The sequence below is a fragment of the Chlorocebus sabaeus genome, chromosome 25 (genome assembly GCF_047675955.1).
Source record: "Chlorocebus sabaeus isolate Y175 chromosome 25, mChlSab1.0.hap1, whole genome shotgun sequence".
In the NCBI taxonomy this organism is placed as follows: Eukaryota; Metazoa; Chordata; class Mammalia; order Primates; family Cercopithecidae; genus Chlorocebus; species Chlorocebus sabaeus.
In genome coordinates, this window is record NC_132928.1 from 50,286,626 (window position 1) to 50,309,756 (window position 23,131).

Sequence of the window (23,131 nt, forward strand, 5' to 3'; positions counted from 1 at the left end):
GGGAAGGGGAGACCCTCTTCTCCCAAACACACCCCCACTGGGGAAACCGAAGGTCTAGTTTGCAAGAGAAGTTTCCAACCTTACCTGGAACTGAGTCAATTTAGAGAGCTGAGCAAAATACAGGAGTAGAGGAAGCAGCAGGAAAGGCCCTGGGAGCTCGCTGGGTCCCCAAGCAGGTCATTCCTGCCTGGCACCAAGGGACCCTTCAGGAGGGCAGCCAGAGGTGCAGGGGAAAACGCCACAGGGAGAAGGAAGTCTCCAGCTGAACTTTGCAACAATTTGAATAGGGCAAGGTGCCTCCTGGCCAGAACTCAGGGGAGGGTGTGAATCCACCATGCAGACTCCACCAGTGGAAGAAGAACAAAAACCCTTTTCTTTTGCTGGAAGGCAGGTAACATGGGACCGGTTCTCAAGCCCTGCTTGCCCACTGCCTGGAAACAGCATCGGGGCTGTTAGTGGGGGCATGGTGGGAATAAGACCTGCCCTTCAGATTGTGTGGAGGCTGGGTGAGGTCTGTGACTGCTGACTTGCCCCCACTTCCCTGACAACCTGCATGACTCAGCAGAGGCAGCCACAATCCTCCTAGGTACATAATTCCACTGACCTGGGAAACTCACCCCCATTCCCCACAGCAGACACAGCAAGACCTGCCCAAGAAGAATCTGAGCTCAGACCACGCCTAGCCCTGCCCCCACCTGGTAGCTGAAGACAAAAGGTGGGTAGGGTATGTGAAGACATACACTCTTGGGAGTTCTGGGGCTCTGCCCACCACCAGTTCCTCTCCATACTATCACAGCTGATGCTCTCTGAAAGTGCCACCTCCTGGCAGGAGACCAACCAGCACAAAAACACAACATTAAACCACCAAAGCTAAGAACCCTCACAAACTGTTTCACCGCCGCTGCCACCTCCACTAGAACAGGTGCTGGTATCCACAGCTGAGGAAGTCATAGACAGTTCACATCACAGGACTCTGTGCAGACAACCCCCAGGACCAGCCCAGAGCCAGGTAGCCTTGCTGGGTGGCTAGACCAAGAAGAGAGATAACAATCACTGCAGCTCAGCTCATAGGAAGCCATGTCCATAGGAAAAGGGGGGAGAGTATTACATCAAGGGAAAACCCCATGGGACTAAATAATCTGAACAAAAGACTTCAGCCCTAGACCTTCCCTCTGACAGAGCCTACCCAAATGAGAAGGAACCAGAAAACCAACTCTGGTAATATGGCAAAACAAGGTTCTTTAACACACCCAAAAAATCACACTAGCTCACCAGCAATGGTTCCACACCAAGAAGAAATCCCTGATTTACATGAAAAAGAATTCGGGAGATTAGTTATTAAGCTAATCAGGCAGGCACCGGAGAAAGGCAAAGCCCAATGCAAGGAAATCCAAAAAATAACACAAGAAGCAAAGGGAAAAATATTCAAGGAAATAGCTACCACAAAGAAAAAGCAATCAAAACTTCAGGGAAATTGGGCACACTTATAGTACTGCAAAATGCTCTAGAAAGTCTTAGCAATAGAATTGAACAAATAGAAGAAAGAAATTCAGAGCTCGAAGACAAGGTCTTTGAATTAACCCAATCCAACAAAGACAAAGAAAAAAGAAAAAGAAAATATGAGCAAAGCCTCTAAGAAGTCTGGGATTATGTTAAAAGACCAAACCTAAGAATAATTGATGTTCCTAAGAAAGAAGAGAAATCTAAAAGTTTGGAAAACATATTTGGGGGAATAATTGAGGAGAACTTCCCCAGCCTTGCTAGAGACCTAGACAAGCAAACACAAGAAGCACAAAGAACACCTGGGAAATTCAGCACAAAAAAATCATCGCCTAGGCACATTGTCTTCAGGTTATCTAAAGTTAAGATGAAGGAAAGAATCTTAAAGTTATCTTCAGGTTATCTAAAGTTAAGATGAAGGAAAGAATCTCAACAGTTGTGAGACAAAAGCATCAGGTATCCCATAAAGGAAAACCTATCAGATTAACAGCAGTTTTCTCAGCAGAAACCCTACAAGCTAGAAGGGATTGGGGCCCTATCTTAAGCCTCCTCAAACAAAACAATTAGCAGCCAAGAATTTTGTATCCAGCAAAACTAAGCATCATATATGAAGGAAAGATACAGTCTTTTCCAGACAAACAAATGCTGAGAGAATTCACCACTCACAAGCCACCACTACAAGAACTGCTAAAAAGAGCTCTAAATCTTGAAGCAAATCCTGGAAACACATCAAAACAGAACTTCTTTAAAGCATAAATCACACAGGACTTAGACAATCAAAAAAATGTAAAAAGCAGAAACAAAAAACAAAGGTACACAGGCAACAAATAGCACAATGAATGGAATGGTATCTCACATCTCAATACTAACATTGAATGTAAATGGCTTAAATGCTCCACTTAAAAGATACAGAACTGCTGAATGGATAAGAACTCACCAACCAACTATCTGCTGCCTTCAGGAGACTTACCTAACACAAAAGGACTCACATAAACTGAAATAAAAAGGTAGGAAAAGGCATTTCATGCAAACAGACACCAAAAGCGAGCAGGGGTAGCTATTCTTGAATCAGACAAAACAAACTTTAAAGCAACAGCAGTTAAAAGAGACAAAGATGGACATTATATAACGGTAAAGGCCTTGTCCAACAAGAAAATATCACAATCCTAAAATATATGCACCTAACACTGGAGCTCCCAAATTTATAAAACAATTACTAATAGACCTAAGAAATGAGATAGACAGCAACACAATAATAGTGGGGGACTTCAATACTCTATTGACAGCACTAGACAGGTCATCAAGACAAAAAGTCAACAAAGAAACAATGGATTTAAACTATACCTTGGAACAAATGGGCTTAGCAGATATATACAAAACATTTTATCCAACAACTACAGAATACACATTCTATTCAACAGTGCACAGAACTTTCTCCAAGATAAACAATGTGATAGGCCACTAGATGAGCCTTTAGTACTCTCTCAGACTACAGTGGAATAAAATTGGAAATCAACTCCAAAAGGAACCTTCAAAATCACGCAAATATGTGGACACTAAATAACCTGCCCCTGAATGATCATTTGGTCAAAAACGAAACCAAGATGGAAATTAAAAATTATTTGAACTGAACAACAATAATGACACTACCTATCAAAACCTCTGGGATACAGCAAAGGCTGTGCTAAAAGGAAAGTTCATAGCATTAAATGCCTATATCAAAAAGAGAGAAAGAGTACAAACTGACATTCTAAGGTCACACCTCAAGGAACTAGAGAAACAAGAACAAACCAAACCCAAACCCAGCAGAAGAAAGGAAATAACCAAGATGAGAGTAGAATTAAATGAAATTGAAATAAACAACAACAACAACAAAATACAAAAGATAAATGAAACAAAAAGCTGGTTCTTTGAAAGGATAAATAAAGTTGATAGACTATTAGCAAGATTAACCAAGAAAAGAACAGAAAAAATCCAAATAACCTAATTAAGAAACGAAACAGGAGATACTACAACTGACACTGCTGAAATACAAAAGATCATTCAAGGCAACTATGAACACCTTTATGCACATAAACTAGAAAACCTAGAAGAGATGGATAAATTCCTGGAAACATACAACCCTCCAAGCTTAACTCAGGAATAATTAGATACCCTGAACAGACCAATAACAAGCAGCAAGATTAAAATGGTAATTTAAAAATTAACAACAAAAAAAAAGTCCAGGACCAGAAGGATTCACAGCAGAATTCTACCAGACATTCAAAGAAGAATTGATACCAATCCTTTTGACATTATTCCACAAGATAGAGAAAAAGGGAACCCTCCCTAATTCATTCTATGAAGCCAGAACCATCCTAATACCAAAACCAGGAAAGGACATAACCAAAAAAGGAAACTACAGACTGACATCCCTGATGAACACAGACATTAAAATCCTTAACAAAATACTAGCTAACTGAATCCAACAACATATCAAAAAGATAATCCACTGTGATCATGTGGATTATATAGCAGGGATGCAGGGATGGTTTAACATACACAATTCAATAAATGTGATACACCACATAAACAGAATTAAAAACAAAAATCACATGATCATTTTAATAGATGCAGAAAAAGCATTTGACAAAATCCAGCACCCCTTTATGATTAAAACTCTCAGCAAAATCAGCAAACAAGGGACATAACTCAATGTATTAAAAGCCATCTATGACAAATCCACAGCCAACATAATACTGGATGGGGAAAGTTGAAAGCATTCTCTCTGAGAACTGGAATGAGACAAGGATACCTACCCACTCTCACCACTCCTCTTCAATATAGTACTGTAAGTACTAGCCAGCGCAATCAGACAAGAGAAAGAAATAAAGGACATCCAGACTGGTAAAGAGGAAGTCAAACTGTCACTATTTGCTGACAACATGATAATTTACCTAAAAAAACCTAGACTCCTCCAGAAAGCTCCCACAACTGATAAAAGAATTCAGCAAAGTTTCCAGATACAAGATTAATGTACACAAATCAGTAGCTCTTCTCTACACTAACAGCAACCAAGCGGAGAGTCAGATCAAGAACTCAACCCCTTACAATAGCTGCAAAAATAATAAAATACTTAGGAATATTCCTAACCAAGGAGGCAAAAGACCTCTATAAGGAAAATTACAAACACTGCCGAAAGAAATCATAGATGACACAAACAAATGGAAACACATCCCATGCTCATGGATGGATAGAATCAATATTGTGAAAATAGCCATACTGCCAAAAGCAATCTACAAATTCAATGCAATCCCATCAAAATACCACTATCATTCTTCACAGAATTAGAAAAAAAAAAACTCTAAAATCCATATGGAACCAAAAAAGAGCCCACATAGCCAAAGCAAGACTAAGCAAAAAAAAAAAAAAAAAAAAACAAATCTGGAGGCATTGCACTACCTGATTTCAAACTATACTATAAGGCCATAGTCACCAAAATAGCATGGTACTGGTATAAAAATAAGCACATAGACCAATGGAGAAGAATAGAGAACCCAGAAATAAATCCAAATACTTATAGCCAACTGATCTTCAACAAAGCAAACAAAAACATAAAGTGGGGAAAGGACACCCTTTTCAATAAATGGTGCTGGGATAAATGGCTAGCCACATGTAGGAGAATGAAACTGGATCCTCATCTCTCACCTTACACAAAAATCAACTCAAAATGGATTAAGGACTTAAACCTAAGGCCTGAAACTATAAAAATTCTAGACGTAACATTGGAAAAACCCTTCTAGACATTGGCTTAGGCAAAGATTTCATGACCAAGAACCCAAAAGCAAATGCAATAAAAACAAAGATAAATAGCTGGGGCTTAATTAAACTAAAGAGCTTTTGCACGGCAAAAGGAACAGTCAGCAGAGTAAACAGATAACCCACACAGCAGGAGAAAATCTTCACATTCTATACATCTGACAAAGGACTAATATCCAGAATCTGAAACAAACTCAAACAAATCAGCAAGAAATAAAACAAACAATCCCATCAAAAAGTGGGCTAAGGGCATGAATAGACAATTCTCAAAAGAAGACATACAAATGGCCAACAAATATTTGAAAAAAAGCTCAACATCACTAATGATCAGGGAAATGCAAATCAAAACCACAATGCAATACTACCTTACTCCTGCAAGAATAGCCATAATAAAAAGATCAAAAAACAATAGATGTTGGCATGAATGCGGTCATCAAGGAACACTTCTATACTGCTGGTGGAAATGTAAACTAGTAGAGCAGCTATGGAAAACAGTATGGAGATTCCTTAAAGAACTAAAAATGGAACTACAATTTGATCCAGCAATCCCACTACTGGGTATCTACTCAGAGGAAAAGAAGTCATTATAAGAAAAAGATACTTGCACACTCATGTTTATAGCAGCACAGTTCGCAATTGCAAAATCATGGAACCAACCCAAATGCCCACCAATCAACAAGTGGATAAAAAACTGGATATATATATACACACACACACACACATATACACACACATATATATACACACCATATGTAATATATATATTATATATACCATATTATATGTAATATGTATTGTTATATATAATATATTAGATATATAATATTTTATATTATATGTATGTGCGATGGAATGCTACTCAGCCATGAAAAGGAATGAACTAACAGCATTTACAGTGACCTGGATGAGATTGGAGAATCTTTTTTTTGTGGGGGAGGGGACAGAGTCTCGCTCTGTCACCCAGGCTGGAGTGCAGTGGCATGATCTCAGCTCACTGAAGCCTCCGCCTCCTGGGCTCAAGAGAGTCTCCTGCCTCAGCCTCCTGAGTAGCTGGGACTACTGAAGACTCTTATTGTAAGTGAAGTAGCTCAGGAATGGAAAACCAAACACCATATCTTCTCACTGATACATGAGAGCTAAGTTATGAGGATGTAAAGGCATAAGAATGATACAATGTACTTTGGGGACTTGGGGAGAAGGGTGGGAGGAGGGCAAGGGATAAAAGACTACAAATAGGGTGCAGTGTATACTGCTCGAGTGACGGGCGCACCAAAATCTCAGAAATCACCACTAAAGAACTTATTCATGTAACTAAACACTACCTGTACCCCAGTAACCTATGGAAAAATAAAAAATCAAAGATTTGTTGTCAGATTCATGCAAGGTTAAATCCAATCGTCTTTAAATTCCCTTCTGCTCTCAAGTCTCTGATTCTGTATAGTTCTTGGATTTCTTCCTAGATCTGATATGCCAAGATCATGTCCGTGGTACTTCATTAAGTTTCTCAAAGTATACTATAATTTACAACTTATAATCTTGATAAAATCATTCAGTGGTTATTTCACAATAATTCTGGCCAAGATCTGGACAGCGTAGTAAAATGAATATTTGTTAAAAGTGAATAATTTAGAAAGATGATATTTCTTCAGTGTTTAAATGTAAAAAAAAAAAAAAAGTTTCATAAATGTGTAGATAGAACCTTCCCCTTCTTTCTCAGACCCCAGACACTGACATATAGGCCATCAGATCATATATGTGTAGTATGACTCTGATAACAATGGGAGTTTCTTCATAATTTGCTGGAGGAGAACACCTTCAAAGAGGCTGAAATACAAACAAGAGTTGAGTTTGTGATGGCACATGATAGTCACTGATTTGAGATTCTTGGTAAGCAGGTGGTAATTAAAACTAGGAAACACTGTAATAGGTAGCGTGTGCAAATGAGAAGTGAAAGCAAGCCAAGGACAGAATATCAACATTTAAGAGGCAGACAAGGGTGAAAGTCTAAAACAAGTGTGAAAAGAAATAAAGAAGTAGGAGAAAAACCAGGACACTTTTGTCTTGTGAAGACAGGTTGCAAAAGGAGTGAATGGTTAAGAGAGCCAAATGCTACAGAGAAGCCAGGTTAAATATAGAATTGAAGATACTTGGATTTGGCAATAAGGTGACCTTATAGAGCTTAAACAAATTGATTATGATGGAATGGAAAGAGAGAAAGTAGCAGCAGAGAGACAAGGTCAAGGGACACACTTTTGAGGATGGGAGAAATGACTATGTTTTAGATGGATAAAATGGAACAATTAGAGAAGACATTAAAGAGGCAAAAGAGAGAAGCCACTGAACATGGGATTAAGTGCTCGAAGGAAGAAATAACCTTGGATGGAAAGACTGAGACTGGAGGGGAGGGAAAAGGGTGAGCACAGAAGCAGATGAACCTGAGGATATGCCTCACGAAGTGGCAGGGAGCTTCTACCTGAAAACCATTCTTTCCTTTATAAAATCACCTGCTAAAAACATGATGCAAAATGCCGAATGGATGATTCTCTTCCTTAGAGGGAAGAAGAGCTGTCAAAGATCTTGATCAGAATCAAAATTCTCATATGTTAGGGTAAATGAACAAGGATTCAGAACATTGATTGGAAAAAGCTGTGAACCTTATCTACTGAAATACAGGAATAATCTGAATAATAACCAATGCTAACATGTGGCAAATACCTCTTCAAGTAGCTGCTCTATTTCTTCATATGTCAATAATGTAATTTTTCTGCCTTTGATATTAGAAAGGAGGCAAGAGCATGTGTTGATCCATTCATAACATTCTTTCTGAGAAGAGATAAAAGATTACAAGCAGAAAAAACCAGCATATTTATTCACTCACTGCTGTTGAGGAACTGCTAAATACAATTCCTCTAAACATAACTACATTCAATTAACTTTATATCAGTTCAGTTCAAAGATATGTGCAGAGGTGACTGGGTATTAACACAGACCTAAATCATATTATCTCTTATTGACAGGGTTTGGGATCTGGGTTGTAATGGGACAGGGAGTAGTGAAGTGCCATAAAAACAGATACAAAAAGATTGTTTTATTTACTAATGTCTAAATGGCCTCCTAATAAATTTTATGCAACTGAACAGGTCAACTGTGATTGCATAATAACAATAGAAGTAGCAAACACCTACCTTGTACTTAATTATATGTGAGACTCTGTTCTAAGCATTATGCATATATTAACTCATTTGACCCTCAATATGAGACATTACCTATTATTATCCTCATTTTTGAAGATGAGGAAACTGAGAAATTGAATAGTTAAATGTCTTGCTCAAGGTCACAAAAATAGTTAAGTATGATGTTTGGATTCTAATCTAGGTGGTCTGTGCTTAACCACTAAAAAAAAATCCCTCTACCGCTAATAAAGTGAATGAATAAAGATTTGAGACACTTTTGGAAAAGATGCTCACCTTTTATCTATTGAGATATGGGAAAGGTCTATAGCAGGTTTTAATCACCTAAGGTAAATAGTTAAACTGTATTTGCTTTACCAAGATCTCCTAACAGCTAAGAGCTGGTTTCAATGTTTAAAAGGTACATTATTCCTTATTAGTTAATAAAAGCCCTGAGAACTAGGACATGTTATCCTCTCTGGGAACAGAGATCTGATCACTCTAGCCAAAAAACAGCAGCGTGTGGTGAAATAACGACCCACTGTAGGCTCCTGAAATCAACCACGATGAGCAGTAATATACCTTATATTTCTCTCATTATTAGCCTTTTTTTTTTTTTTTTTTTTTTAATGACAGGATCTTGTTCTATTGCCCAGGCTGGAGTGCAGTGGAGCAATCTCAGCTCAGCACAACCTCTGCCTCCCAGGTTCAAGGGATTCTCCTGCCTCAACCTCCTGAGTAGCTGCGAGCACCCACTATCATACCTGGCTAATTTTGTATTTTTAGTAGAGATGCAGTTTCACCACGTTGGCCAGGCTGGTCTCAAATTCCCGACCTCAGGTGATCCACCCGCCTCAGCCTCCCAAAGTGCTGGGATTACAGATATGAACCACCGCACCTGAACCCTGTCCAGCATCATGCAAATCTCCTTGGCTGGAAAGGAGCCCAAGAAACATTAGCTGGTGGGAAACTCTCACTAATGTCATCCAAATATCGGTCTAGTAGGTCAAATGCTAGAATGTGGCACAAGCCACACAGCATTACCATAGAGCCGCATTAGACAAGGCTTCTCTGGAAAACCATCTTCTTCTTTTCACCTTGTGGGATGTGGATGAGGCCATAGAAATCCCAAAGTCTCATGTCATAAAGATTCATGTACCACAGAGGTTTGTCTAGATCAGGGGAAGATGGTAGCTGTCCAGGATGGTGATGAATTTGAAATAAAAATAACCTTCGTGAAGACGGAACTTACCATTTTTTTAAAGAGTACCTCAGTATGGTCTGCTGAGCCCCCTACCATAAACTTGCTTGATATACTCTTGAGAGGCCTCAGGCTTAGAGAAGAGGCATATCATTTTCTTAGCAGAAGAAGGTCTTTGTGTAGGCTCAGTTACAGCCTTACCTCTGGTGTGAGAGCAGATTCTCAGCCTCCTCTGATAACACTCCCCCAGTTTATTTATCTGAAATCACTAGAAAACAGTTATTAAGTGAGAAAGAGTTTAACAGAGGACCAAAGTAGCACTAGTGGAAAGTGTAGGTCCTCAAAGAGATGGTCAGGTTATGGGCATCCAGTCAGGGCCTGGGGTGGCACAGGCAATGAATGGCCCATAGCACAAGGCTTCCACAAAATCTCATCTGGATCGTTTTATGTAAGTCCTTGAACCCTGAAGTTCCCTCAGGAAGGGCTCCTCATGATAGTGTCCTCCGTATGGCTATAGCCTTAACTTTTATAGGGAGATACACCTCAAAACATCTTGAAATCCTCATTCCAGATTGCCTTTATCTGAAAACCTGGTCTCACCACACAGAGCTCTCCCTCCTTTTAGGTAAATGAAGACTAAGTGTGCCATGGAGCTGGTCAGTGGGTCTCCACCACCATCTGTGGCAGGTCCAGCCTGCCAAAATCAGGATCCGCACCACATCCTGGGGTGGACAGAAGAAGGGGCTAGTCCCAGTAGGTATGAGAAGGTTTGAACACATTTCTAGATGTATAGTGTGGGCTCCAAGAGACTGCTTGGTTCAGAGGTATATCAGCCTGTTGTGAAGAACCCTTCTGAAGCCTTCCCAGAACCAAAATGAGAACTCAGACATTTCATTCAACTCTTAGATGAGCAGTAACATACATATACCTATAGTAGCACATTTCCAAATAGTAAAATATTATTGCTTCCCTGACACGTACCCTAACTGTTCATGGTGTTTTAGTCTTATAATTTTCTACCACATGAAATTTGCTATTTTAAATTTGGATTTAGCACCTATATATTAATATATATATTATATGTAATATATATAATAATAATAATCTTAAAAATAAATAAGATTTATTTTCTCTATACTCATCTGGACTTTTTAAAGGATATTATTAGCTATGTGAAATAAAATGGGAAAACTTTCAGTCATTATCTATGCTCTTATGCTGTTTATATAGCGTGGGGATTACCCTACTGCTTGAGAGTCTGAAAAAACCTGTCTGAGGAATCCAGGCAATATTTTTAGCATTTCTAAAAATTAGTGCATCCAATGTTTCACTGAAAGTTGGCCAATTTTCTCCTTCAAGTATTAATGATACTTACTTTCTATTTTCCTAGAAAAGTCTCCACCTCCTAGAGATTTAAAATTTATTAGCAAGATGCTGCACATAAAATGTTTTATAACACACTGTTTAAAAACTGTGAGATCTGTCTTACATACAGAGACATAAAAATGCACTTATGCAGTTTAAAGAGAGAATTGATCCTTATACTCCAGTCTTCATATGCCATAATATTCATAATAATTATTCTACTATTTATGGACATTTGAGTTATTTCCAGTTTGGGGATACTTCTAGGAATAATCTTGGAATATCTTTTTTTTAATTTTTATTTTCTTTAGATGGAGTTTCGCTGTTGTTGCCCAGGCTGGAGTGCAATGGCACGATCCTGGCTCACCGCCACCTCCACCTCCTGGATTCAAGCGATTCTCCTGCCTCAGCCTCCCAAGTAGCTGGGATTATAGGCATGCACCACCATGCCCAGCTAATTTTGTATTTTCAGTATAGATGGGGTTTCTCCATGTTGGTCAGGCTGGTCTTGAACTCCCAACCTCAGGTGATCCACCCGCTTCAGCCTCCCAAAGTGCTGGGATTACAGGCATGAGCCACTATGCCTGGCCAGAATGTTCTTACGTATGTCTCTTAGTCTAGAGCACTTGTGTAAGAGTTTCTCTGGTATATTGACAGATGAATAGAATTGTTTGTTGCAAGGTGTGTTGCAACTTTAACAGATAATGTTAACTGATTTTCAAAGTGAACGTACAAATTTATATTCTTACCAGCAGTATAGGAAGTACCTGTTGCTCCCCTATTCTTGTTAACACTTATATTGCCAGACTTGGCAATTTCTTTTTTTTTTTTCTTTTAGATGGAGTTTTGCTCTGTTGCACAGGCTGAAGTGCAATGGTGCGATCTCAGCTCACCACAACTTCTGCCTCCCAGGTTCAAGCGCTTCCCCTGCCTCACCCTCCCCAGTAGCTGGGATTGCAGGTACGTGCCACCATGCTGGGCTAATTTTGTATTTTTAGCAGAGACAGGGTTTCACCATCCTGGCCAGGCTGATCTTGAACTCCTGACCTCAGGTGATCCGCCCACCTCGGCCTCCCAAAGTGCTGGAATTACACGCATGAGCCACCTCATTCGGCCTAGACTTTGTAATTTTTGCCAATTTGTTATGTAAGTAATGATATTAGTTTGTATTTCCCTTATCACTTATGAAATTGAACAGCTTTTCATAAGTATGTCAGCCATTTGGATTTTCTCCTTTGTGAGGTATACATTCAAGCTTTCTGCCCATTTTTCTATTGGGTTGTGTATTTTTATAATATTGGTTCCTAGAAGGTCATTTTATATTCTGGATACTGGTCCTTTGTCAGTTATAAGTGTTGCAAATACATTCTCCCATTTTGTGGATTGTTTTTGTTTTAATGGTATTTTCTTGATAAAAATAATTCTTAAATTTAAGGTAATCAAAACTATGAACTTTTTCCTTTTGAGTTAGTGTTTCTTATCTCTTATTTTAAAAAACATTTTCCTACCCCTAAGATCTGAAATATCGTCTTCTAAAAGCTTTATAATTTTGACTTTCACATGTAGATTTCCAGTCGATTTGGAATTGATTTTTGTGTGAAGTACAAGTCTAATTTCATCTTTCCTATATAGATAACCAATATTCCTAGTTCTGGGGCTTTTTTGTTTTGTTTTAAGACAGAGTCTCGCTCTGTCGCCCAGGCTGGAATGCAGTGGCACGATCTCAGCTCACTGCAACCACTGCCTCCCGGATTCAAGCGATTCTCCTGCCTCAACCTCCCAAGTAGCTGGATCTACAGGCGTGCGCCACCATGCCTGGTTAATTTTTTGTATTTTTAGTAGAGACAGTGTTTCACCATATTAGTCAGGATGGCCTCGATCTCCTGACCTCGTGATCCGCTCTCCTCAGCCTCCAAAAGTGCTGGGATTACAGGCGTGAGCCACCGCACCCAGTCCCCTAGTATTTTTAATTGGAAAATTCATCATTTCCTCATTAATTCTATATGCCATCCTTATATAAAAGGCCATAAATTTTTGGTTCTGTTTTTTGATTCCATTGACACAGTTGTCCACCTTTGAACTAACACTATGCTGTGTCAGTTTAGCTTTACAAGAAATTTAAAATATGAGAGGATGAGTCCTCTCACCTCATTTTCAAGAGTGTGTTAGCTATTCTTGATTCTTTGAATATCCAAAACAGCTTTTAGAGACAGTTTGTCAAGTTTAAAAAAAAAAAAAAAAAAAAAAAAAAACCTGTTGGAAACTTGATTGTGACCCCTAGATTAGTGCTGTTTAATAGAACTTTCCACAGTGATAGAAATGTTCTATGTGTGCATGGTCCAATATGATCCCTGGTAGCAATATGTACTACTTAGCACTTAAAATATGGCTAATATGACTGAAGAGATAAATTTTTAAATTTAAATTAATTCAGCTGGGCATGGTGGCTCATGCCTGTAATCCCAGCACTTTAGGAGGCTGAGATGGGTGGATTACTTGAGGCCAGGCATTCAAGACCAGCCTGACCAACATGGCAAAACCCTGTCTCTACTAAAAAGACAAAAATTAGCCAGGCATGGTGGCCTGTGCCTGTAATCTCAGCTACTCAGGAGGCTGAGGAGCTAGAATCTCTTGAACCCGGGAGGTGGAGGTTGCAGCGAGCCAACATTGCACCAGTGCACTCCAGCGTGGGCAACAGAGCCAGATTTTGTCTCAAAAAATAAAAATAAAAATAAATTAATTCAAATGTAAATAGCAATATGTGGCTAGTGGCTACTGTATTGGACAGGACCGCTACATTCTCCTCTCTCTGAGGAAAATTGACGTCTTTACAATATAGAGTCTTCCAGTTCATGAACATGGTGTATCTTCATTTAGGTGTTTTAATGTTTCTCAAATAATGTTTGAACTATACTCCAGAAAGGAACTGATCAACTTTTATTAGATTTATTCCTAAGTACTTTATATTTTGAAATTATCATAATTATTACCTTTTGTGTTTCATTTTAGAACTACTTAATGCTGGCAGGCATTATATATATATACATATACACACACACAATGTACCCTGCAATTAATGGCAATCTATATGTATATATACCCTCACATATATGTTATATATATGCCATTAATTTTTTATTAATTGGGTTGTATCCAGTGTACCTATAGATACATTGCAGAAGTTATATTACTAACTTGCATTCCTAGAATAAAGTTAACATGTTCATAATGTATTACCCCTCTCATTTACTGCTGGATTTGATTTGCCTGTATTTTGTTTAGGATTTTGTATTCCACATGAGACTGGTCTGTAATTTCCCTTTCTTGCACAATCCCTTTTGGGTTTTTGTATAAAAAGTATTCCCTCTTCTTTAGACCCTGAAAGAGTCTGTATAAGAATAGAATTATTTATTTCTTAAATGTTTGATAGGCTTGCTGTTGAAGCTGTCTACACCTAGAGCATCTTTTGGGGGAAGATTTTTGACTAATTCCTTTAATGGTTATAGGACTAGTTGGGTTTTTAATTTATTCTCAAGTCTTCTGGGTTATATTTATTTGTCCATTTCATCTAAGTTTTCAAATGTTTGTGATAACGTCCTTCATAATCTCTTCCTACTATCTTTCGAATATCTGAATCATCTAAATTACACATTCTCGATTTTTTTTTGCAACTTTTTGTCTTAATTAATCTTGCCAAAAGCTTCCCAATTTTACTCTTTTAGCAGACCAATTTTGGGCTCTCTTGATCATCTTTTTAGTCAGGTTTTCAAAAACATACGATACACCCATTTAAAGTGTATAATTTAATGGTTTTTAGTTATTCACAAAGTTGTGCAACCATCGCTACAATCTAATCCTAGAATATTTTCATCAGGCCCAAAGAAAGCCTGTACCTGTTAGCAGTAGTTCATTTCCCATTCCTGCCCCTCCTTTACGAGCTCCAGGCAGCCACTAATCTTTCTGTCTCTATAGATTTGCCTATGCTGGGCATTTTATGTGAGTAAAATAATACAATATGTTGATCTTTTGAAATATTTTATGTGCATAAAATAATATGTGGTCTTTCGAAACATCACAATATGTTACTGACTTCTTTTACTCAGCATGTTTTCAAGGTTCTTCCATGTTGTTGCATGTATCAGTGCTTCTTTTTTACTGCCAAATAATGTTCTGTTATATAAATATACTGCCTTTTTTTAATCTAGTCAGCAATTGATGGACATTTAGGTTGTTTCCAGCTTTGGTCTATTATTGTTTGCTCTTGTGAATAGCACAGCAATGAACATGTGAGTGCATGTTGATAGAATACGTCTTTTTGATAGAATGATTTATTTTCTTTTGGTATGTACACAGTAATGGGATTGCAGTGTTGAACCATAGCTCTGTTTTAAGTTTGTTGAGAAATCTCCAGACTGCTTTCTGTGATGGCTAGACTAATTTACATTGCCACCAAGAGTGAATTAACAGTATTCCTTTTTCTCTGCAGCCTCACTAGCATCTGTTGTTTTTCTTGACTTTTTAATAATAGCTATTCTGACTGGTGTAAGATAGTATATCATTGCGGTTTTGATTTGTATTTCTCTGATGATTAGTGATGCTGAGAATTTTTTCATATGTTTGTTGGCCACTGTGTATCTTCTTTTGAGAAATATCTGTTCATGTCTTTTGCCCATTTTTAAGTGGGCTATTTGGTTTTTGCTTGTAGATTTGTTTGAGTTCCCTATAGATTCTAGATATTAGGCCTTTGTCAGACACATAGTTTGCAAATATCTTCCCCTATTTTGGAGGTTTTCTGTTTTTCTAATGACAGTTTCCTTTCTGTGCAGATGTTCTTTAATTAGGACCCACTTGTCTGTTTTTGTTTTTGTTGCTACTGCTTTTGGAGACTTAGCCAAAAATTATTTGCCAAGGTCAATGTCAAGAAGAGAATTTTCTAGTCTTGTCTTCCAGGATTTTTATAGTTTGATGTCTTACATTTAAATCTTTAATCCAGTTATCCCAGCACCATTTAATGAATAGTGAGTCTTTTCCCCCTTGCTAGTTTTTGTCAGCCTTGTTGAAAATCAGATGGTTGGTAGGCGTGAGGCTATATTTCTAAGTTTTCTATTATGTTCCATTCGTCTCCATGTCTGTTTTTGTACCAGTACCATGCTGTTTTGGTTACTTTATTATATAGTTTGAAGTAAGGTAGTGTGATGCCTCCAGCTTTGTTCCTTTTGCTCAGGACTGCTTTGGCTATGTGGGCTCTCTTTCAGTTCCATAAGAATTTTAAATATTTTTTCAAATTCTGTGAAGAATGACATTGATAGTTTGATAGGAATAGAACTGAATTTGTAAACTGCTTTGGGCAGTATGGCCATTTTTATGATATTGATTCTTCTTATCCATGAGCATGAAATGTTTTTCCATTAATTGGTGTCATCTCTGATTTCTTTCAGCAGTGTTTTGTAGTTCTTCTTGTAGAGACCTTTCACCTCCTTGGCTAGATGTATTCCTACGTATTTGATTTGATTTTCTTGTGGCTACTATAAGTGGAACTGTGTTCTTGATTTCACTCTCAGCCTGAACATTATTGGTGTATAGAAATACTATTGATTTTGTATATTGACTTAGTATCCTAAACTTTACTAAAGTTGTTTACCAATTCTAGGAGACTTTTGGCAGAGTCTTTAAGATTTGCTAGGTATAGAATCCTATCATCGACAAAGAGAGATAGTTTGACTTCTTCTTTTCCTAGTTGGAGGCATTTTATTTCTTTCTCTTGCCTAACTGCTCTGGCTAGGACTTCCAGAGCTATGTTGAATAGGAATAGTAAGACTGAGCACCCTTGTCTTGTTCCATTTCTCAAGGGGAATGGTTCAAGCTTTTGCCCATTCAGTACAATGTTGGCTATGGGTTTGTCATAGATGACTCTTATTATTTTGAGGTATGTTCCTTCAATGTCTAGTCTGTTGAGGGTTTTTATCATGAAAGGATATTGGATTTTATTGAAAGCCTTTTCTGTGTCTATGGAGATGCAGTGTTAAGAGAGTAATTTCATAATGATAAAGAGTCAGTTCACTCTAAATGTATTTGCACTTAATAACATAGCTTCAAAATACATGAAGCAAAAACTGATAGAACTCCAAGAAAATAGACAAAACATAATTATAGTCAAAGTTTCAATACTCCTCTCCAAATAAGTGATGGATCAAGTAGACAGAAAATCAATAAGGATATAGGACACTTAAATAAGAGTATCAACCAATTTGATTTGAACTCCATCAATAACAGAATAAATATTCTTCTCAATTGTACATGGAACAGTTACCAAGACAGATCATATTCTAGGTTCTCAAACAAGTTTCAATACATTGGAAAGGATGTAAGTGGTACAAAGTATGTTCTCTGACCACAATGAAATCATATTACAAATCAACAGCAGAAGAGCTCTGGAAAATACTCAAATATTTGGGAACTAAATATACTTCTAAATAACCCATGGATGAAAGAAGAATGCAAAATGGATATTAAAATGTATCTTACATGGAATTAAAATAAGAACACAACATATCAAAATCTGTGAGATGCAGCTAAAGGAGAAAGTTTGTAGTACTAAATGCCTACAGGGGGTTGGAGGGGAGGAGGTAAAAAGGTCTCAAATCAATAATCTCAGCTACACTTTAAGAAACTACAAAATGAAGAGCAAATTAAACCCAGAATAAGAAAATAAAAACAATAAAGACTAGACTGGAAATTAAGGACATAGAAAACAGAAAAATTGTGGAGAAAAATCAATGAAAGTTCTTTGAGATCAAGAAAATTAGACAATTTTTGTGTAGATTCATGAAGACAACAAAAGAGAGGATTCAAAATTTCCATAACAGAATGACAGAGTGGTCATCTTACAATTATTAAAAAGATAACAAGGGAATATTGTAAGCAATTGCATGACAATAAATTAGACAACTTAGATGAAATTGCAAATTCCTTACAAGTCCAAAGCTCACTCAAGAAAAGGAAATAATAGCTCTATATGTGATAAATTTATTTAAACTTGTTAAAGAAATTAGATAGCTCTATATTTGTTACTTAAAAACTTTCCCACAATGCCAAGATGCTTCACTGGTGAATTCTACCAAACATCTATAGAAGAAATAAAACAATTCTACACATATTATTTTCTAAAACAGAAGAGTAAGAAACACTTCTTAACTCATTTTTAAAGGCCAGCATTACCCTGATATCAAAACCAAACAAAGATATTACAAAATAAAACTATATAATAAATATCCTTTACATCAGTGCAAAAATTCTAAACAATCAATCAATTGAATTTGCAACATATAAGAAGGACAATACATCATGATCAAGTGGAGTTTATCCCAAGAATACAATACTGGTTTAACATTCAATTTAAAAATCAATAAATGTAATTCACTATATTAACACACTGAAAAAGACAACTCATGAGCATCTCAATAGATGCAGTGAAAGGATTTGATAACATCCATTACTGACTAAAAAAAAAAAAAGGATTTTCAGCAAACATGAAGTAAAGAAGAATTTCCTCAATCTAATAAAGGGTATCTATAAAAAAACCTGTAGCTAGCATTATACTTAAAGAGGACCAAATTAATACTTTTTCCCTAAGATGGACCAAGGCAAGGATATCTGCTCTCATTATTTTTTCAACCTAGCATTATAGAGTCTTATTAGTGCAATAAGGCAAGAAAAATAAAAAATACATATAGATTGTAAAGGAAGAAATAAAACTGTCCCTATCTGCAGATAACATGACTGCATGACTGTATATTAAAAATCCCGGCCGGGCGCGGTGGCTCACGCCTGTAATCCCAGCACTTTGGGAGGCCGAGACGGGCGGATCACAAGGTCAGGAGATCGAGACCATCCTGGCTAACCCGGTGAAACCCCGTCTCTACTAAAAAATACAAAAAACTAGCCGGGCGAGGTGGCGGGCGCCTGTAGTCCCAGCTACTCGGGAGGCTGAGGCAGGAGAATGGCGTAAACCCGGAAGGCGGAGCTTGTAGTGAGCCGAGTTCGTGCCACTGCACTCCAGCCTGGGCGACAGAGCAAAGACTCCGTCTCAAAAAAAAAAAAAAAAAAAAAAAAAAAATCCCAACGAATCTGAAAAAACAGAATAAAAAAAAAAAAACCTCGTAGAAGAAATAAGTGATTTCAGCAAGGTCACAGGATATGAGATTAATGTATTAAAACCCCACTGTAATTCTATATATTAGTAATGAATAATAAGAAATTATAATTATAAAAGAATACCATTTATAGTAGCACCAAAATATGAAATACTTAGGGATAAATCTGACAAACGATATGTAAGATCTATACACTGAAAACTATAAAACTTTGCTTAAAGAAATAAAGAAGACAAATAAATGAAGAGATAAACCATGTTCACAGATTTAAAGACTCCATATTGTTAAGATGTCGATTCTCCACAAACTGATCAATAGGTATAATATCAATTAAAATCCCAGCAGACTTTCTTGAGGAAATTGATAGCCTAATTATAAAATTCATATGGAAAGCAAAGGAACTAGAATAGCTTGATCTTGAAAAAAAATTTTTGGAGGATTTATATTACCTGATTTTAAAACTCACTACAAAACAATAGTAATGAAGGCAGTTTGGAGACAGTGACAATGTTGACAAATGGATCAACAGAACACAACAGAGTGTCCAGAATAATACCAAGACATATATGGTTAATAAGTTTTCAATCAAGATACAAAGGCATCTCAATAGAGAAAGGACAGCTTTTTCAGTATATGGTGCTAAAACAATTGGATATCCAAATGCCACAAAATGAACTTGAATCCATACCCAGCACCATATTTTTTTAAAAAAATTAACTCAAAATGGGTCATAGACTTGAATATAATGCCTAAAACTCCAAAACTTCAAGAAGAAAACATAGGAGAAAATCTTTATGATGTTGTTATGCAAAAATTTCCTTAGATAGAATACCAAAAGCAAGGTCTATAAAAGAAAAAAAATCAGAGATTGAACTTCATCAAAATTAAGAACTTCCCTCTTTGAAAGACACTATAACTGGGCATGATGGTTCATGTCTGTAATCCTGGCTACTCTGGAGACTCAGGTGGGAAGATCACTTGAGCCCAGGAGTTCAAGTCCAGCCTGGGCAACATAGTAAAATACTGTCTCAGGGAAAAAAAAAAAAAAAAAAAAAAGACACTATTAAGAGAAGAAAAGACAAATCACAGACTGAGAGAAGATATTTTAAAATCATGTATCTGATAAAAGACTTGGTATCCAGAAAAAAACAGCTGTCTCAACTCAATAACAAGGAAACAAACAAATCAATACTAAATGAGTCAAAGATTTGAACAGACATTACACCACAGAAAACACATGGATTACACATACACACATGAAAAGAAGTTCAACATCACTGGTCATTAAGAAAATGCAAATTAAAACCACAATAACATCCCACTACTCATTTATAAGAATGTAGAATTTTAAAAGACTGAGTATATCAGCCAGGTGCAGTGGCTCACAACTGTAATCCAGGTGTAGTGGCGCAGGCCTGTAGTCCCAGCTATTCAGGAGACTTAGGCAGGAGAATTTCTTGAACCCAGGAGGCAGAGGTTGCAGTGAGCAAAGATCACGCCACTGCACTCCAGCCTGGGCAACAGAGCAAGACTCCATATAAAAAATTTTTAAAAGACTGACTATATCAAGTGTCAGTGAGTATGTAAAGCAACTGGAACTCTCAGATACTGCTGGCAAGAGTGTAAAAATGGTTTAACTAGTTTTTAAGAAATTGATATATCATATTTGTATATATATTTTGGAGTACATATGATATCTTGATGCATGTGTACAATGTGCAAAGATCAAAGCAGGGTAACGGGGGTATCCATCACCTCAAACATTTATCTTTTCTTTGTGTTGGAGACAGCCAATTCTTCTCTTCTAGCTATTTTGAAATATACAATGAATTATTGTTAACTATAATTTCCCTAATGTACTATTGAACACTAGAACTTATTCCTTCTATCTAACTGCACTTTTGTACCCATTAGCCACTTTGGAAGGCAGTTTGACCATTTCTTTAAAAGTTAAACACATATTCCATGTGACTCAGCCATTCCATTCCTAGATATCAACCGAAGAGAAGTGAAAGTATATGTCCATTCAAAGACTTAATATATGAATATGCACTGAAGTTATCTAGTAATAATTTAAAACTGGAAACAACTCAAATGCATATCAACAGAGACTAGATAAATAAATTGTGTCTATCTACACAATGAAATACTACTCAGCACTAAAAAGCATAAGTAGTTGATGAAAACAACAATATGAACCTCTAAGTAATCATGCTTAGTGAAAGAAGTCAGACAAAAAAAGAGTACATTCTTTATAATTCCACTTTTATAAATTCTAGAAAATAAAAAATAATCTTTGGTGTTAGGTAGTAGATCAGACATGATGAAAACAACAATATGAACCTCTAAGTAATCATGCTTAGTGAAAGAAGTCAGACAAAAAAAGAGTACATTCTTTATAATTCCACTTTTATAAATTCTAGAAAATAAAAAATAATCTTTGGTGTTAGGTAGTAGATCAGACATGATGAAAACAACAATATGAACCTCTAAGTAATCATGCTTAGTGAAAGAAGTCAGACAAAAAAAGAGTACATTCTTTATAATTCCACTTTTATAAATTCTAGAAAATAAAAAATAATCTTTGGTGTTAGGTAGTAGATCAGACACTGGTGACAAGATGAGGCTGGAAGGATAAAAAAAGAGGAGTACAAGGAAACTCTGGTTGTGTTTGATATGTTCCCTATTTTTAGTTTTTATTAACCATTTTTATGAGTATATACATATTTTAGAACTTATAAGATTGTATTCTTTAAATATGTGAGTTTATTGTACATCAATTGAACCTCAAAAATCTGATAAAAACAAAACAAAAACAAAACTAAGGGGAAAACAGTTATTACCTTCAACTTATCCACCTCATAAAGGTCTTCAGTAGCATTTCTGTGTGAGGCAGTGGAATTACTCAGAGCCATTGCTGTTACCATCCCTTCGCAAGAACTGCAAAAAGAGGGAAAAAAAGAAAAAGAGAACATACACACTCAGCATAACCTATTTATTGTGGATTCTTCTTCTAAGTTTAAAATGTTAAAAATCCAGACACAGTGGAAGTTCACCATAATAACTCAGCTACTGACTCACCAAGGAGGATAATTTGTCTCCTCAGTTTCTTACCCTTGTCCTCCTTCTTCCTTCCATTCCCTCTTATTCTTGACCCTTGGTAATATTGAATTGAAATGAAGGGAAAATTTGCTTAGATTGTAAGAGCTACTTCCTGAATTTAAAGTAATCATAGCATCAAGCTTGCATCTTAGTTAATAGATTATAATTTTCCAGACTTCATCTTTATTCAGTGGAAATCCAGCTTTTCAGATATAAGGGCTTGTAGGTTTTTTGTTTTTGTTTTTCCATTTTGTAAAAAGATGTTTTGGTTGGCATTTAGTGAAGCACAGAAAAGTATACATTCAGGGCCAGGCATGGTGTCTCATGGCTGTAATTCCAGTACTTTGGGAAGCCAAGTTGGGCGGATCACTTGAGATCAGGAGTTCGAGACAAGCCTGGCCAACATGGCGAAACTCCATCTCTACTAAAAATACAAAAATTACCCAGGGGTGGTAGTGCACGCCTGTAAATCCCAGCTACTCAGGAGGCTGAGGCATGAGAATCTCTTGAGCCTAGGAGGTGGAGGCTGCAGTGAGCCGAGATCAGGCCACTGCACTCCAGCCTCAGTGACAGAAGAAAACTCCGTCTAAAAAAATACATGACAGCACATAGGAAATTACAATATTCTTCTTAAATCCACTCCCTCACCAGTATGTGCAAAAGTGTAAGATGTGTCTTATTTATGCAAGAAAGTGAGTCCTTTTTCCCTAATTCTTACTCTCACATACACACACTTCTCATCCTGCCCATGCTGACAGTTTTCAAAAGAAAACCCAAAATCTCATATTATAACTGGTCATGGTGTTAAAGCTAGTTGAAAAACTGAACTAGTATTTCTTTCA

General features: G+C 37.0%; 1 protein-coding gene across 3 annotated transcripts in view; it reads right to left on the reverse strand.

Moving 5' to 3' along the window:
* AXDND1 (axonemal dynein light chain domain containing 1) overlaps positions 1-23,131 on the reverse strand; it is a 187,323-nt gene that overhangs the window by 43,790 nt on the left and 120,402 nt on the right. For 2 of the 3 annotated variants that reach the window (XM_073011736.1, XM_037985895.2), the window contains 2 exons: positions 22,031-22,127; positions 8,014-8,121 (listed from right to left, as the gene is read on the reverse strand). In XM_073011736.1, the coding sequence (XP_072867837.1) occupies positions 8,014-8,121; positions 22,031-22,127 (205 nt within the window). The remainder of the gene's footprint in view (positions 1-8,013; positions 8,122-22,030; positions 22,128-23,131) is intronic. The other variant, XM_073011737.1, reaches the window with a different exon arrangement.